The sequence below is a fragment of the Urocitellus parryii genome, chromosome 9 (genome assembly GCF_045843805.1).
Source record: "Urocitellus parryii isolate mUroPar1 chromosome 9, mUroPar1.hap1, whole genome shotgun sequence".
Classification (NCBI taxonomy): domain Eukaryota; kingdom Metazoa; phylum Chordata; class Mammalia; order Rodentia; family Sciuridae; genus Urocitellus; species Urocitellus parryii.
The window spans coordinates 35,535,897-35,552,933 of NC_135539.1; the positions used below are offsets into that span (position 1 = coordinate 35,535,897).

General features: G+C 55.4%; 1 protein-coding gene across 1 annotated transcript in view; it reads left to right on the forward strand.

The window, feature by feature from the left end:
* Foxk1 (forkhead box K1) overlaps positions 1–15,935 on the forward strand; it is a 61,081-nt gene extending 45,146 nt beyond the window's left edge. The window contains exons 3-9 of the mRNA XM_026407172.2: positions 3,588–3,744; positions 4,203–4,349; positions 4,985–5,178; positions 6,246–6,412; positions 6,499–6,783; positions 7,747–7,971; positions 8,484–15,935. Of these exons, the coding sequence (XP_026262957.1) occupies positions 3,588–3,744; positions 4,203–4,349; positions 4,985–5,178; positions 6,246–6,412; positions 6,499–6,783; positions 7,747–7,971; positions 8,484–8,761 (1,453 nt within the window). The 3' untranslated portion in view covers positions 8,762–15,935. The remainder of the gene's footprint in view (positions 1–3,587; positions 3,745–4,202; positions 4,350–4,984; positions 5,179–6,245; positions 6,413–6,498; positions 6,784–7,746; positions 7,972–8,483) is intronic.
* The last annotated feature ends 1,102 nt before the right edge of the window (positions 15,936–17,037 follow it).

The following is a 17,037-nucleotide window of genomic DNA, read 5'->3' on the forward strand; positions in this document are numbered from 1 at the left end:
TTCCTGCAGCCTCCCCAGCCCAGCAGACATTTAGGGCATGGACTGGATCCTTGTGTCCCCTGGGGTCTGGGGTCCAGGGATCCCAGGGGCCCATGGACTTCTCACACTGTAGCCATCTCTGGTTCTGCACAGCTGCCCTCTGGCCCCTAGGCCTGTGCTTTGACTTCAGGGACCAGCACTGGGGGACAGTGGTGAGGGTCCCTGGCCCTCTCGGGGTCCCGTTTGGGCTCTCCAGTAGAGCCATCTGTCAGGGGCTTTCTGGAGGTCGGCAGCTCTGTGCCTGGAGAAGGCCTATCCTGGCTTTGGCAGGCTGCCCAGGTGTGTCTGGCCGTCTGTCTGTCAGATTTCTTTTCCTCGACTTGAATTCTTACTGCAGTGAGACTGAGGGCCATCCGGCCGATAGCCTGTCCAGTGCCCTGGACGCAGAAGTGTGGTGTTGCCAGGCGTGCCTTGGGCGGCCACCAGAGCAGCTTCCAGACCTGGCTCCAGGGTGTGGCCCTGGCTGTCATGGGGCCAGCATGGGGTGTCCTGGCCAGCACAGGCTGTTGCCAGGCCAGGCCAGCCCTGGGGAGCGTGCTCAGGGCCTCCGATCTTCCCTGCCTGAAGCGGAAATGTGACTTAGGAATTGTTTTCCATAAAAGGGAAGAGGGTGAGCTACAGCTGCCCGGAGCCTGTCCTCCAGCCCCGGCTGCTTCGGAAGCGTGACGATGGGCATTTGTTCCACACGGTGGTTTGGTCTGGGTCCTGCTCAGCCCAATGCCTTTACCCCATTCAGAATGTAGACTCCGTCCTCCAGGCAGTGGGGGCGGTAGGGCCTGTCCCCGACTCCTCCCCAGGGCACAGCGGGTCTGCCTTTCCTGGAATGATGCCTGGCATCCAGGCAGAGCCGAGACCAATGGCCCCTCAAGAGCTTGTTCAGATTTTTTTTCCCTTCAATTGCTGTCCGAGTTTTTTGGTGGAGCAAGACGGGACTCGTGGTGTGGACCTGCACACCCTGGTCATCCTCCCTGGCAGCCCCTAGGCCAGCAGCCCGTTCCCAAGCTCCAAAGCCCTCTTGGCTGGGGCCTTGTGTTCCAGCCTCTCCTCAAGTCCAGAGTTTCCCAGCCCTGGGTTTTTCCAGGCCCTGTGGCATCTCTTCACCTCCCCCTGGGTGTGGCCCTTGTGTCGAGGTGGCAGTTCCAGGCACAACCCTCTGGGGAGGGCGGCTGAATGGATGCATTGAGACAGGAGCCGCTTGGAGGGCAGGAAGGCCTGAGCAGACACCTCACCCGTCCCCTACCAGGCACTAAGGAGAAACCGCTGGGTGTCATGGCAGCTGGACGCCGCCACTCTTAGGAGGACTTGTGGCACCAAGCAGACACAGCAGCCAGGAGACGCCCTTGCCATCCTCATTTTGAGCCGACCTTGGCCAAGGCCATGGGTCACCTCCATCAACCTCAACGCTTCTGGCTTCCCCTTGTGGGTGTGGGGTGCACTTTTCACCATCACTCAGGAAACATCCCTGGAACTGCGGTGGGGGCTCCCGAAGCAGGTGTGCTTCTGGGTGGCACCTCTTGGTCTCGTGTGCTCCAGTCCCAGGGAGTGTCCAGGAAGTCCCTAGCAGCCGCCCAGCACCACCACATCGCAGTCCCCTTGGGCCCACCCTGTGCTGCCTCTGGTGGAATCGTGAAGAAATCCTGGTCTTGGACACCGTTTCTGGCGAAGTCCTTGCCTCACCTGCGTGCTAGGAGTTCAGGTTCAGAGTTGAATTCAGGAAAGGTTTTATTTTCGTTTCTCCCTCTCACAAGCTCATTTATGGTGGTTGATCTCCGTGTGACCAAGGCCTTAAGCCACTTTGTTGCCAGGGGCTGGAGGGCCGGACACACCACCTGAGAAGAGTCTCTACATGCACAGAGTTGGCCTGTCTCTACCAAATTTGGTGACACAGGTGGACAGAGAGTAAGAATTCTCCAATTAGAGTCCTCAGAATTCTGCTTGGCTCATTACTGCAGAGGTGATGACCAGAATCGAGTTCTCCTGGGTCAGTGTGGGCATTTCTCCGTCTGTCCTTCCTTCATCCAGCAAGCATTTCTTGAGCCCCTGGTATGTGGGTGACCCATGGGCAGCCCGCTTGAAGCCTGAGGGGCTCCAGTGTGCAGGAGGGTGCCCCCAGAGGCAATGTCTGGAATGAGTGGTGACATTTGTTTGGATAGCTGGGGAGGGGACATTCTGACAGCTTCTAGGACAAGGGAGCCAAGCACAGGGCAGGTTCCCTGGAGAGGGCTCTGGGTGCCTGAAGGGCATTGGAGGCACATCCCCTCTTGGGCCTGGCCTCCTGCCATCACAGGCCCTGGGTGGGGTGGCATCACAGGTCTGCCCATGTTGCTGGGACAGTAAGGCAGGGCCCCGAGTGAGCAGGACGAGGACCAGGAACACTTCTGATCTGGGCTGCTACACCCACTTGCCATATTCAGTTAGTTTTCTCTCAAAGGTTCAGAAAAGAAATTGTTTTCAGAATCCAAATGTTGATGTGGTGTGATCGGCCGAGCCTGCCCCAGTCAACCAGGGGAGGCGGCCACAGCACAGCCCTGAGAGCAGCACAGGCCACTGTGGGTCTGGGGAGCCGGACCGTGGTGTCGTTGTGACACACGTGGAGGACAGGGCTGCTCAGGCCCTGCACAGCCCACTCCCGTGGTGTCACGTCTAGCTGAGGGTTGTTGCTCCCACGCAGGAGGAAGGGGCCGCAAGGTGCAGGAGACCAGGCTGAGCTGGGCTGGCCTGGGAGACCTAGCGTGCCCTGCTCCATCCGCCCTTGGTGCTCCCTGTTTTGTTTTTTTTCCGATGGGCAGACCACATTTTATTATCAATTCACTGTTAATGGACATTTAAGTTATTTCCATCTTTTGGTTATTATGAATACCCCCCTGTTAACATATTCCATATTATCGTTTGTGTGCAAGCTTGATCTATTTATTTTTGGTTCTCTTTAGGCACACGTGACGATAGTGTGTATTTTGACATGCTATACTTACGTGGAGTCTGACTTATGCTAATTAGGACCCCATTCTTGTGGTCGTATGTTGTGTGGAGTTTTGCTATGATGCATTTATGTGCATAGGAAAGTAATGTCTGACTGTCCCGCGTCCCAGGCCCTGGTGCCTCCCACACAGGTTGGTCCCCCTATTTGCGTGATAGCTGGCAGTCTCAACCCAGAGCCTTTTCTTGGGGTGCCATCTTGTGGACACCTTAGCACAAGCCCGTGGCTCCCACAGACATGAGCTCAGTCTTCCTCCTGCCTGGGGCTGAGGCTGCACCCTGGGCCCTGCTGGGCAAGGCTGGACCTGTCTGCAGGCTCGGGACTTGAGGTAGCCTGGCCTTGGAGCAGAGCTTTCTGCTGGGGTAAGACAGGATTGCCCCTCCAGGGTCCTGTCTTCAACACTGCGTGGCTCTGTGCTTCATTGTGTTGGAGAGCATTGTGTGGTGTAATGGGACTTCCAGGAGGAGAGTGAGTTCTGTCACCCCATCCAGGGTGGTCCTGAAACCCTGTCCTGCCCAGATTCCTCCTTCCCTGGGTTGTGAATTCACAGTGTGTCCTTTCCTCCCTTCAGTGTCCCCAACTCCTGCCCAGCCAGTCCACGTGGAGCTGGGTCCTCTGGCTACCGGTTCGTCCAGAATGTGACCTCGGACTTGCAGCTAGCCGCAGAGTTTGCAGCGAAGGCCGCCTCAGAGCAGCAGGCAGACACGTCTGGCGGGGACAGCCCCAAGGTCTGAGCCTCATATGTGCAGAGTGACCGGGAATGGGCGATAGAGGCTCCTGAGTGACACAAGCCAGGCACTCCAGGGTGTAGCACGTGGTTGCACGGGAGGCACTGCCCCATGATGCACTTGGCCACTGGTGATAACTTGGGTTCGTGCACCCTGCTCCTCCCTATCCCGTCTCCTACTGACAAAATGATTTCAGAGTTTGAATGACAATGACATTGAGAAGAATGACATATTTTTTTTCTTATAATGTTGTATCTTGGTTCTTTCCATCTGATAACTGACTTGATATATTGAGCAGGTAAGAAACTTCAAACTTAAATCAGGATAAAAACCTAATTTCTCCTCCCATGGGGCACAAGTGGCTGAGTGTAGCGCCAGCTGGGGTGGCTTGATGAGGAGCAGGAGACACGGCGGGTGGACCCTGCCCTTCTCCAGGTAACCCCGTGGTCTGCTCACAGGATGAGTCGAAGCCGCCCTACTCGTACGCTCAGCTCATTGTACAGGCCATCTCCTCCGCCCAGGACCGGCAGCTGACACTAAGTGGCATCTACGCCCACATCACCAAGCATTACCCTTACTACAGGACGGCCGACAAGGGCTGGCAGGTGAGGCAGGAGGCCGAGGACATAGCCTGTGGCCTTGGGCAGGCCATTCACAGGTGCCCTCCAGGATGCCGCATGGCAGCCTCGGGGACATCCGTGTGCAGCACCACCGCGGTTCAGCCGGCATCTCGTTACTTTCTCCACACCTTTGTGCTCTTATGCTTACCCCACGGGGGTCCTGTGTCGTCTTGGAAGGACACTGTGCACGTCATGTCATGTGCTGGTTGTAGTCTCGCTTGTGGAGGTTGGGCTCTGGAGCAGGCATAACCGACCCGTGTCCTGCCTTTGTGTTTCCCTGGTTGCTATTTCCCATCTGCTGCTCTGCTCAAGACCAGCTCTGAACCCCGGAGGCCCACTCAGGTCTGGGTGGCAGACATGCTCCTGCATGTGGCTTGTCTCTTTGTTTTGCTTTTCCTGCAAAGAACAGTGATGGGTTTTACCTGAGTGGAATTTGGATAGGAAAAGCTGCCCTGGACCCTTGGAGGTCCCCCATGAGGCACAGTCACCAGGCAGCCATAGGGCAGGCCATCCATTCCTGTCACCTCTGGTCCTGCAGCTCCGTTACATGCAGATTCGGGGCAGTGGGATATGTGCTCTTGACATGCTAGTGACCAGTGACTGTCCCTGCTTCCCTACAGAATTCTATCCGGCACAACCTCTCTCTGAACCGTTACTTTATCAAAGTCCCACGCTCCCAGGAGGAACCTGGGAAGGGCTCCTTCTGGCGAATAGACCCTGCCTCAGAAGCCAAGCTTGTGGAACAGGCGTTCCGAAAACGGAGACAGAGGGGTGTCTCCTGCTTCCGCACCCCCTTCGGGCCTCTGTCCTCACGGTAAGCCCCCTGCTGTCCTTGAGCACCTAGGAAAGCTGACTTCTCCAGGTGTAGAGGGTCACGGATTGTTCTAGACACCACAAAACTCCACCTTTTCTTGAGACAGTCTCAGGACCACTGAACTTCTGGACTCTTCACTCCATTTATCAGTAGATTGTTGACTGCTCCTCAAATGTGTTAGCTCTTAGAAGTGGAAGTGTGCATGCACTGAAGACAGGTACCTGTCGGTGCCTGTGAACCCGAGCTTTCTGCCAGGGAACTGAGGGGTCCCAAGCACAGCCAGCTGCTCCCCTCCTCCATGGTCCAGGCCTTTGAAGGAGCAGATGAGAATGAGGCTGGTGAGCTCAAAAGCAATTCCGTTGTTAATCGAGTGGGCACTGTGACTGACAGGCTGTCAGGTGGACCTTCTTGCTGGTCGCTGGCACCTGCCTGGCCACCTGCCTGGAAGGTGAAGGCCTTTCTAGCCCAACTCGTTCCTGGCCATGCTCAGTCCGGAGGAGCAGACTGCCCCTTGATGGGCTGGCAGCTGTTCCCACGCTCACCTGTCGGATGAGTGGCTCCGGGCTGGGCAGGGGATGGAGGGCTTCCAAGATGAGCATCAGCCTCAGGCGCTCCACGCAGGCCTCTGTTTCAGACTCGATTCTGTGACGGGCCGCCCCGGGCCCCAGGCTCCCGTTTCTGGTCTGGGGCCTACAGATGTGGTTCTCAGGCAAATTGGTTGTGCCAGCCATCCAACAGGAGCTATGTCCTTTGACACCGAAGCCGAGCCACTCTTAAGGATTCTGGTACCTTTCAGGAGACAAATGCTGTTGACTTTGGCACTGCTGGGAGCCATAGGCAACGCCATGCCCCTGGTTAAGGGAGCCCCCGACACTCAACCCCCACTGAGTGGAGCTAGGGCTATATCACCAGGTGACAGAATTAGACATGCCTCAGGGACAGAGAGGTGCCTCGGAAGCCTGAAGTGGGGGGTGGAGGGACGCTGTGGTGTGTGGCACCTTCCAGGTCCTAGTGGTTCTGTGACATGTCACTTACCACCCTGGTCCTTTCTCTTTTTCCTTTTTCAGGAGTGCTCCGGCTTCACCCACTCACCCTGGGCTGATGTCCCCTCGTTCCAGTGGCCTGCAGACTCCAGAGTGCCTGTCTCGGGAGGGCTCCCCCATTCCACACGACCCTGACCTGGGGTCCAAGTCGGCCTCTGTTCCTGAATATCGGTGTTCCCAAAGTGCACCCGGTGAGGCCCGGTCTTGTCCTTTCCTGGCACGACAGCCCTGAACAAGGCCAGCAGGGTCACGTCCTCTCTCCCTCTGCTCCCTGCAGGCTCCCCTGTCAGCGCGCAGCCAGTGATCATGGCTGTGCCTCCCCGACCGTCCAACTTAGTGGCCAAGCCCGTTGCCTACATGCCAGCTTCCATAGTGACCTCACAGCAGCCCTCGGGCCACGCGATCCACGTTGTGCAGCAAGCCCCCACCGTCACCATGGTCAGGGTGGTCACCACCTCCGCCAGCTCAGCCAATGGCTACATCCTCGCCAGCCAGGGCTCGGCAGGGGGCTCCCATGACACGACAGGCGCAGCTGTGCTGGACCTGGGCGGCGAAACCAGAGGTAATGAGAGCCGCTGCTTCGTCTCAGCTGCGCTGGTTGCCATGCTGCTGCCCGGGCCTGGGCCACGGGCCTCAGAGCTGGCCTGTCGGGCGGAGGCTCAGGGAGGGCGGCTCCTGCTGCTGTGTCCTCTAAGGCATCGCTGACTATCCCCAGGTGCCCCCTCGCCTGGCTGAGGGTGCAGCCTGTGGCACGTGGCTGCGGCCTTGAATTTTGTTTCTCCTCAAAGTGACACTGAGTTCAGTTGGAACTCATTTAACATTTTCTCAAGGAGAGGGAATAAGAATAAGCCTGGGGAAGTGACCTCTAGCACACTGGTAAGGAGTCTTTAGAAGTTATTGGGAGGGACAAGTCATGCTCTAAGTTCCTAAAAGAAGTCCAGATCCCAGGGGACCCCCAGGGTGGGCAGGCCAGTGCCTCTGTGCTGAAGAGCACCTCTCAGGGGCACTTCCCAGTTAAGCAGGTGGTGTTGTGTGATCACGGTCCACTCAGTCTTGGTGGCCATTTTTTATTTTAATACATCATCATACAAACTGTCTCTTGGTAAAGACTAAGCCATGGCACTAAAACAAGACCATTTTGTTCCAAATAATACTTTCTGTTTTGCGGATTAAATTTGGGATTTGGGTTGGCTCAAGTTTAAGGTACATTTTTTCAAAATCCTATTAATTGTCTTTTTTGTTGTTGTTGTTGTTGTTGTTGGAAACACGTTTCTTCTGTGGGATTTTCATTTGAGAAGCAGTTTCTCCCAGGGCCGCTCCCTCCTCCCACCTCCATTTGCAGGTCCATTGCTGAGGCATTTGTGGCCTTTGATGGCCTCATTGGCCAAATGCAGTTATTTCTGTTGTGTTTCATGTGGTGCCGGGGATTGAACTCACAGTCCACACATGCTAGGCAAGTGTCCGACCGCTGAGCTGCATCCCAGGCCCTGCCGAGGGTGGTTCTGATTCGCTTCGTGCCCCACAGGCTTGGAGGAGAAACCCACCATTGCATTTGCCACGATCCCTGCAGCCAGCCGAGTCATCCAGACGGTGGCCAGTCAGATGGCCCCTGGGGTTCCTGGACACACAGTCACCATCCTGCAGCCAGCCACACCAGTGACCATCGGGCAGCACCATCTCCCAGTCCGGGCCGTCACTCAGAATGGAAAGCATGCTGTCCCCACGAACAGTCTGGCTGGCAGCGCTTACGGTGAGGTCCGGCCCCTTCTCCAAGCCCGAGTCCTGAGCAGCGGGGTCCTGCCCACAGTCAGTGAGCACACCAGAGCTTTTCCAGTCCCATCACTGTGACAGTGCAGCTCAGTAGGGAAAACCAGATGTCTCCGCGCCGTGCAGGCCACACTGAACTGTGGAGAGACAGGAGGTCAGAGGAGGAACATGGGGTGGGGCCCTGGTTGGAGTGGGCTCAGGTCTAAGTGGGTGGTCCCAGGCAAGTGGTATTGTGTGACAGAGGTGGGGGAGGAACCCTGGGCACGGCTCTAGGGATCAGACAGATGCAGCAGCAGGAGAGCCTGAGGTGGGCTCCTGGCAGGCTGGAGGGAGTCAGAAGGAAGTGTGCCTCAGGAAGGTAGAGAAAAAGGGGGAGGCTGGGCACTGCCCTGGGAGAAGCCAGAGCTGGGAGCCAGGTCCCTGTCTAGGTGACCAAGGAGAATGGGTGTTGGTCCTCCGTAGACTCCCAGGTAACCTCTCCTTCCTCCACCCCAGCCCTCACCAGCCCCCTGCAGCTCCTTGCAGCCCAGGCAAGTTCATCCACGCCGGTGGTGGTCACCCGGGTGTGTGAGGTGGGCCCCGAGGAGCCAGCAGCAGCAGTCATGGCGGCCAGTGCCACCCCGACCCCAGCAACCGCCAACGCCACCTCAGCCTCCTCCAGTGGGGAACCTGAGGTCAAAAGGTCCCGGGTGGAGGAACCCAGCGGGACAGCGACCACACAGGCTGGGGTGATGGCAGCTGCCGGCCCCCAGGGCCCAGGCACCGGAGAGTGAAGTCACCTGTACAAGGTGGAGCAGGACATGCCACAGGAACCCGAGCAGGCCCCACAGTGCAGACGGCTGCTCTCGAGGACCCAGGAGAGGGGCCCCAGGGCTGCCTGCAGCACTGCCACCTGAGCGGTGGCCACCACGCCTGGAACACCCATCCTTCCCACTTTGCCTTCTGCCCTCCCACGGTGTGAAACAAAAACACATAAACCAGTTCCGACAACTGATCGCATGGTCCTGGGGATCTCGTGTGTTTATTTCCCGCTCCCTGCACCGCTGCCTCTCCGGGCCCTTTGGTCAAGGCATGGGGAGAAGGTCTGGCCCAGCACCTCAGGAACCTGTCAAGACCGCCCACCCACCAGGAGGAGGACGCCAGCCTCGGGGCCTTTGCTGGGGCAGCAGCCTTTGCCTGGAGGACCCGACAGGAACTCAGCAAGGTGCCAGCCAAGGCCTTCTCGGGGGTCGGGAATGGGATAGATTCCTGTTTGTCATAGATGGGGAATAGGCAAGAGAAAGGCAGGAACTGCCACTCACGTACTGTTTTATGGTGTCTTTTCCAAAGTGACATAGAAAATATTGGCATTAATTAGATGGGGGGGGTGGGTCTGGTTTGGCTTTGGACCCCAAGTATTTCTTGTTGTTTAAACACGGAATTCAGGCTTATCACCAATTCAGGCACACACGAGAGGGCTTCTATCCCTTGGGTTTCTGCCTGAGACAGTTTAGCAGCACTGGGCCGGTGCTCTCCTGGCTTCAGCCCTGTCTGATAACTTCAAGAAGGATCCGCGGCTGCCGCCTGGTGTCAACATGCTTTGGGTGAAAGGTCAGTCTGAAGTCAGCAGCTGCAGTCTCCAGCCAGCCCTGGACACGTGTTGAGCCGCACGCCCAGGAAACGGGGCTCCAGGCAGAAGTCAGTTGCCTGCTTGGCAAGGAGGACGTTCATGTGTGTCACCAGAAGACCAGGGTAAACCCCAGGGTCCCCACAGCTCTGTCCCCGGACTGAGGATCCACTGGGACACATCTGCTCACACTGCCTTTCCCACCACATTCCAGTTTCCTGACCTCCCCCAAATCCATCCACTGTTTGAAATTGGAACCGGTTCTGTCAGAAGCTCGGGGACTCTGGTCACTTAGCCGAAAGGAAACTCCCCACCATGCAGCAGTTGGCAGGCAGGCCCACGCCAGCTCTGCTGGTTTTGACTTCAACGAGGTGAGAGCCAAAGGACAGAATGCTCCCTGCAGTTGGTCAAGGGGCTCCAGGGCACCTAGGGATGTCCCTCTGCATGTCCATACGACCAGCAGCACTTTGAGCCACGTCACAGAAGCAGGAGCTAAGCCGGAGCTGAGGAGCCGTGGACCATTTGGCCCAGTGAGGGGATGAGATTGGAGCCCTTCAGCCACCCTGGGGGACCCTCGGAGGAAGCATTCGCGCATCCGCGTAAGTTGGCCTTGCAGTGGCCAGGCGCTCTCGCTGGTCCTCTGAGTGGCCACGGCCGGAAACAGCAGCGCTGCAGGGCAGCACCTGCCCTTGGCCTCACAGCCTCTCGCCAGCGGAGCAGCTTCCTCTGCCCTGCCCTTGAGGAAAAGACCCCGGGACATCCAGTCCCTGGACAGCAGGGAGTGGCAGGGCACATGCCACCTCTAAATGGAGGGGACAATTTCCCAGGTGATTTGGAGGTAGGGCAGGGAGACTGACCACGGCCAGAGCTGGTGGGCAGGAGGGATGCACTCTCCTGCTGCTGCTGCTGCTGCTGCATGTCCCAGCACCCACTAGTCGGGTGTCTGCTTGGCCAGGAGGACATTCATGTGAGTCACTAGGAGTTAAGGGGTAAGCCCTGGCCCTGCCCTCTTCCTTCTGCCTGCAGGGAAAACCCGTCGCTGTCATTATTTTAGCCCCTCAGACCAGGGGTTTCTATGGCACTAAACCTTAACTGGGAAATAAGCTCTTTGAAGTCTATACCTTGGCCTTGGTGAAGTTCCGGGAGACTGGCAGGGTGAGGGCGGCCCCTTCTGTCATAGCACCCTCCGCGCGCAGCGGCTCCTCCTTCTCCTTCCTGGGCCTTTCCGCGTGCCTGGTGTGTGCGTGGGTCAGGAAGCAGGAACGGGGAGAGTCCTAGGTGAGGACCTGTGACAAGGAATGTTAAGGTCATCAGATGCTTCTTTCCCTTCCCTGGCTGCACGTGGTCACCTCTGTGGGGGATTCTGTTTGATTCTGGACTGTAGTGACAGCCACGGGAGGTGCTTGGGTGGTGGCTGCCCAGAACTGTAGGTTCCTGACTCTGGCTCCAACTTGTTTGCTCTTCTAGCTTCTGAGACATTCTGGTCCCTGTCTTCTGTACTGTGTCACTGTGAATGTGTCACTGTGAACACTGCCCAGGTGAGGGGCAGAGTGGGCAGGGAGGGCAGGAACCCATTCCCAGAGTCCTGCTCGTGGAGAGTCTCTTGATTAAAGGGACAGAGAAGTGCCCTTGGGGTCAGTGCAGACTCTGCGCAGGGAGCGGGTGGGGAGGCTGGAATGTCACCCTGGGTTGATAAACGGTGTTGGAAGGGTTTTGGTCATCCACCAGGTGGCATACCTGGCTCCTGCCAGAACTTGTCCTGGAGCCAGTAACCAGAGACCCAGGCGTAGCTGGTGACCAGAGCTACACATCCCAGCCAGAGCTCTGCATATGCTCCACCAAGCAGGCCTCGCAGCTGAGCCTGTCCTGGAAACCAGAGTTCACCCAGGGGCCAGGAGAACCTCTACCATCGGGCTCGGGCCTTTTAGGTGTCACTGCAGACGTGGAGCAAGAGAACCTGCTCTGCAAGAGAACCAGGCTCTAGGCTCTGGCATGACCCAAGGTGGAGGCCCGAGGTCCAAGGTCCAGGTGATGGCGGGGGAGGCTCCCTCCTGCCTGGCCCTGCTCTGACTGGAGCTTCCAAAGACCCGGGTGCCTGGCCAGCCGCTCCCTACTCAGTACGTCACCAGACTCAGATGCAAGAGTGTGTGAAGACGGCCAGCCCTCCCCAGCAAGCAGGCGTGGTGCTGGGAGTCAGAAGCTACTCTAAGAGCTCGCCTGGCTGTTGGGACCTCAGTTTGCATCCCTCTGTCGATCTCTCATGTGTCCAGCGGCAATTGGTGGCACTTTCCTTCCATGCACTTCGGGTGTTGGCTGTCCCTTGTGTCTAACAGGGGACTAACCCACTGTCTCTGAGAAACTCAAGAAGGAGACTCATTGTCCTTGAGACCAGGCCGGGAAGACACGGGGTGGGGAATAGGCCCAGGCAGGTGGAGGACCCGTGGTTTCCCACCCAAGGCCTAGTTTGTTCCTATTTGGGGTTTCTGGGTTTCTTTTTTCTATTTTTGTTATTTAGACCCAAGTCAAATAGAAAGGGTGGGAGTAGACGTGGGAGTTGCTGGATGGATGTGTCATGGACCTAGGTCTCATGCTTGAGTGATTTCCAAATTGGGAGGTAAAGATATGGTAGAGCTTCACCATGGCAGGGACAGAGACTCCCCCACCCCTCTAGGCCACCTCTGTCTCCAGGTGGGTAACCAATCTCGGGATCCACTCCTGGGGCTCTTTGCTCTCCTCCCCAGGCCTGGAGAAAGAGTGGCTTGAGGTCCTAGGAACATTTTAGTTAATGCTCATTATTTCCTCTGAAATGAAGAGCCTCCCTGGGACATTCCAGGTGGGCTGGGCGTTTCCAGTACCAGGGTTCCTCTCTGTCGACAGAAATCTCTACACTGCTGGCATACCTGGTTCCTACCAGAACTTGTCCTGGAGCCAGTAACCAGAGACCCAGGTGTGGCTGGTGCCCAGAGCTGCACATCCCAGCCAGAGCTCTGCATGTGCCACTCTCTGACTTCAGAGTCAGAGTCCTTCATGGAGAACAGACCTCACTTGAAGAGACAAGAGCTTAGTTGAATGCAGGAGGAGGACAGGAAGAAAGGATTCCCCAAGCTCTTAGAGCACAGAAACAAATGCAGCTGGTGGGAGGGAGCTCTCTGCTCTTCTTCAAAAGCCTCAAATTCCCCTTTGCACCTAAGTGACTTCATCTGGTCCAAGGGACGGGACCCTCTCTAGGGACATTCCCCACCTGTCCTGGGCGCTCCCTCACCCTCTGAGAGTGCGCCTCAGTGCCCAGTAGCTTGCTCCGTGGTAAATACAGATAAATATGAAAAGTAAGACTGTACTATTAAAAAAAAAAAAAGAAAGAAAAGTCCCCATGTGCCGAACAGGAGCCTTTGCTGTCGTGGGCCACTCCGCTGAGCACAGAGAGCAGAGCCCGGCCGACCTTCCTGGTCTTGGCTTAGGATGGAAATGTGTTCACCCACAGCCTCGTCTCAGGGCTCCTTCAGATACCTCTGCCTAGAAGCAATATTATTTAATAAGAACAATTTAAATTGTTCCAATTGCTGCTATGAAGACAGGACTGGTCTTCAGCTGGGACTTGGCTTTGGAGGCTTCCCAGTGTGTACGTGGGCTCTTTGAGGTGAGGGCAGATTACAGACTGGAGCAGAGGTCTCGTGCCCATCTCCGCCTGCCCACTTCCCGTTGTGCTCCTGTCCTTTGCGACTCCCTTTTGTCAGACAAGTTGCTTTCTGCATGCCTTGTTGTCGCGCTAAGGTTTTTGGAAGGCTCAAGACCTGGTCCTGGTCATGCATACGCTCACTGTCCTTGCTCAGGTCTGGTGCAAGAAATCTGCTCCCCGCATTTTCTCTCAGTACCCAAAGCTGCTGTGCGAGCAACTGGAGGGAGGGGCTGGCATCAGAGCCGGCAGGGTGTCCTGGCAGTACTGCAGCCCTGCAGGCTAGTGAGCTGGCCCACGTTCCTCAATAGGAGACCCTTTCCCATGGTCTGGGTTTGAATTTCAGATGTTACAGTTGTAGAAGGGACGGTCCCGTTTGGAACAGCTCTGCTTACCTGCCTGCACCCCCTGAAGTGGCAGCAGCTTTGCAGCATGGGATTTTGTGATATTCCTGTGGGCATTTCCTCTAACCTGAAACAGAAAACAGGCCCATTTCAATGACTTTGTTTAGGGAATATAATTTTATACTTATGTTAAAAAAAAAATCCATGCTCCCCTTTCCAGGTCTCAGCTCAGCTGTTGGAAGGAGCATTCCAGAACCACACGTAGGTGGTCTGGTGCAGTAGCCAGGGCAGTGCTGCCCCAGAGGTGAGGCCAACAAGATGCCCATCACCAGAGGTCCCCCGTGGGCAGGAGAGCCAGTGCTGTTCCCTTGTAGGTGGTGCGGAGGTTCTAGGGGGCAAGGCTGAGGGCACAAGAGAGAAGTGTGAGCCAGAGGGAACAGTCAGCAGCATCTACTGGTGAGCCTCCCTGTGCCTGTGGCCACCTCTGCCCGTGGTTAGACCTGCCCTGAGAAGTGTCCTTCCTTGAAACAGTATGCCCTCGGGCCCGGGCAGAGGTTCTCAGGACGAGGACTGAGCTTTCCTCAGGAGACCCACCTGTCACCCAGCTGGGTGCTTCTGTTGCATTTTTGGGCAGGGCTGAAATGAAGATCCTTCTCTCAATTAGTGAGCCACGGGGAATTTTTAGCTTCTTTTACTTACCCTAATGGCTGGTTGGGGCTGCAGAGTGTTCTAGAAAACAGTTAAGAGAGCAGTTACTTTTTATTTTAGGCATCCTCCATTCTCTCTGGGCAGAGACCCAGGCACAGGATTTTATTCATTCTCAGCATCTGCTCCTCCGTCTAGACACAGGTGGAAAGAAAGCCCCTGGGGCCGTGAGCAGCAGCAGATCCTCTTAGGTACTGGGGTTAAGCAGCCAGTCACTGGCCATAGAGGACCCCTGGGGTCGCAGGCCCCACAAGCCAGCAGCATCTTTAAGCTGCTTCCTGGTTTCAGTCACCTGTAAGCTGCTGAGGACACTGGAGAGGGCTCCTTCTCTTCTTGCCCACTTCCCATGAGAGAGTCAGCAGAGAATTAGAAGAGTCCTGGATTAGATTCTGTATCTGGGATCTTGTTTCTGGAATGGTTTGCCCGTTTGATTCAACAGATCCGCAAGACACAGTGAGCAGCGTGCAGGCGGCTGGCCCAGAGGATGTGTGGCTGCCTGAATGAGGACAGGTCCCGGCATCATGCGCAATCCCCCAGGGCTTCTCTCCCTGCAGTAAAAGCACTTGTGGGCTTCAGCATCTAGCACTGTCCCCAAACTCCCAGATATGTTGGCTGAGCCCAGATGAGCCCTGTGACTCTGAAGTAGGTTTTTCCCCCTGTGTGAACCACTCTGGCCTGTGTGGATTCAAACTGTGTCTGTGGCCTCTGAATTTCTGGCTTAGCTGGGCCAGACCCTTTTTTTTTTTTTTAAATTAATAAAAATAGGGATTTAAAATCAAATATTTTGTTTGCCCTTCCTTCCCTTCCTGACTTCCCTTGGAGGGAGGCATTTTGGATTCCTCGTTATACCTTAACTTAACATAGCTTGATTCCTGCTTCAGGAAAAGGTGGCAGAGAGGAAAGAAGAGGCAGGAGCTGTTCCAGGTCTTTCCTTAGGCTTTGCTGCGTCCCTGAAGGCTGGCTGCTCGGCGTGTGCTAGGATGGGTTAAAGCCAATACTGAAATTGATTTTTCTTACCTGAACGATAATTCTCCTGTAAAAATAATTTGGGGGGTGGGTGTTGTTCGGGGAGTGTGTGTGTATGTGTGTGTGTGTGCGTGTGTGTATGTGTGTGTGTGTTTTTTTTTTTTTTTTACAGTGGCTGTCTGAAGTATTTTCACAGTATGTTTAATAATCAGTGCTTTAAAAAGCAGTGGTATCCTGTCAAGTGGGGATTCTGGTTCTTGACCTTGGGCTGTGTCCCGTGCCAATGGGTGAAGGTCCCACCCAGGATGGCATCCACACACCAGCTCCATGGGCAGGAGCAGGCGCTGGAATCAGAAAAACCAACAGACCCACGTCAAAAGCAGCCCGGCATGGGTTTTTCATTTCATATGGGATACAGTATTTTTTTATTACAGAGCCATACTTTTTTTTAAGTTGAGATCTGAATGTGATTTCTAATTGTATCAGACGTTAAATGTTTTAAAGCTATAACAAAGTTTAAAATTTCTACTTTTTGTTTTTCATTTAACTGTTCTTTTATCTATTAAATTGTTGTATGTGGATGGGGAAGCTTTGTTTCTCCTCTTAGCATTTGTTTCTATAACCAGAAATAAAATTATATATTAAAGAAATGATAGCAAGATTCCGGGTGGTCCTTGTGATTGATTGGTCCTTGTGATTGATTGATGGATTTGTGAAAATGTGTGTTTGCTACAAATATATCCTGTCAAGGCCCTGCGGTGTTTGTGCATGTGACTGTCTCACTGGGCTGAACAGACACTTGGACTGACAGATGGCCTTCCTGCTCCCTGGAAAGCACCCCCAACATACTCTGGAGGCTGAAGGGCAGCTCCTAGGGGGCTGTGTTTCCTCTCACTTGTTCTTGGTGGTCTGTTGCCCCAGAGAAGCCAATGGACAAAGATGGTTTCCACAGGTGCCTTGATTGCTGCACTGGGACTCCCAAGCTCCAGAGCCAGAGTATCTGCAGTTCCAGGAATGCGAGGACAGCTTGAGGCCATTCCTCAAGACAGGATGAGGGACAGCCAGCTGAGCCATCCCCCTACTCCTGGGCCCACACCCACAGCTGGATCAGGGCTACCCGCAGGTACCTGAAGTTGCCTCAGGGGCCCTCACCCAGGTGAGATTCTCTGTACATCTGTGTGTGCTAAGCCCTCACCTATTCCAGGTTATCGTGTGGGCATGAAGGGCTACAGAGCAAATATGGCCAGGCAGTGGCTCTGATGTCAACCTGGGGTCAGGCTCCTGCCCTGCCACACTTCCCCCTGCTGTGGCACCTCAACCTGGGATAAGCTGTTTCCTTCCATGCAAAATGGACACTGACCTCACAGACATGGGTAAGTTGAGAGGTGACAGAGTGCTGAGGATGTCAAAGTGCTCTTGGTCACCTGCAGCAAGGCTGGTCCTCTTCTAAAGGCCCCCAAATTGACAAGATTAATGCAGAGTCCCTCCAGTGGAAAGTTTGTGAAAATGTGTGTTTGCCACAATACATCCTGTCAAGGCCCTGCCCTGCGGTGTTTGTGCACGTGACTGTCTCACTGGGCTGAATAGATCGTTGGAATCTTTCAGACTTCACAGCTGCCCCTAGTTACAGCTGAAGTTTGTTTGCTTCTTGGTCTCCCTTCCGGTCACTCCTTTTTTGATACACAGTTCCAGCCATAAGCATACCATGACATTAACAGATTCATGTCAAGACTTTAGCCAAACAGCAAGCTTGAG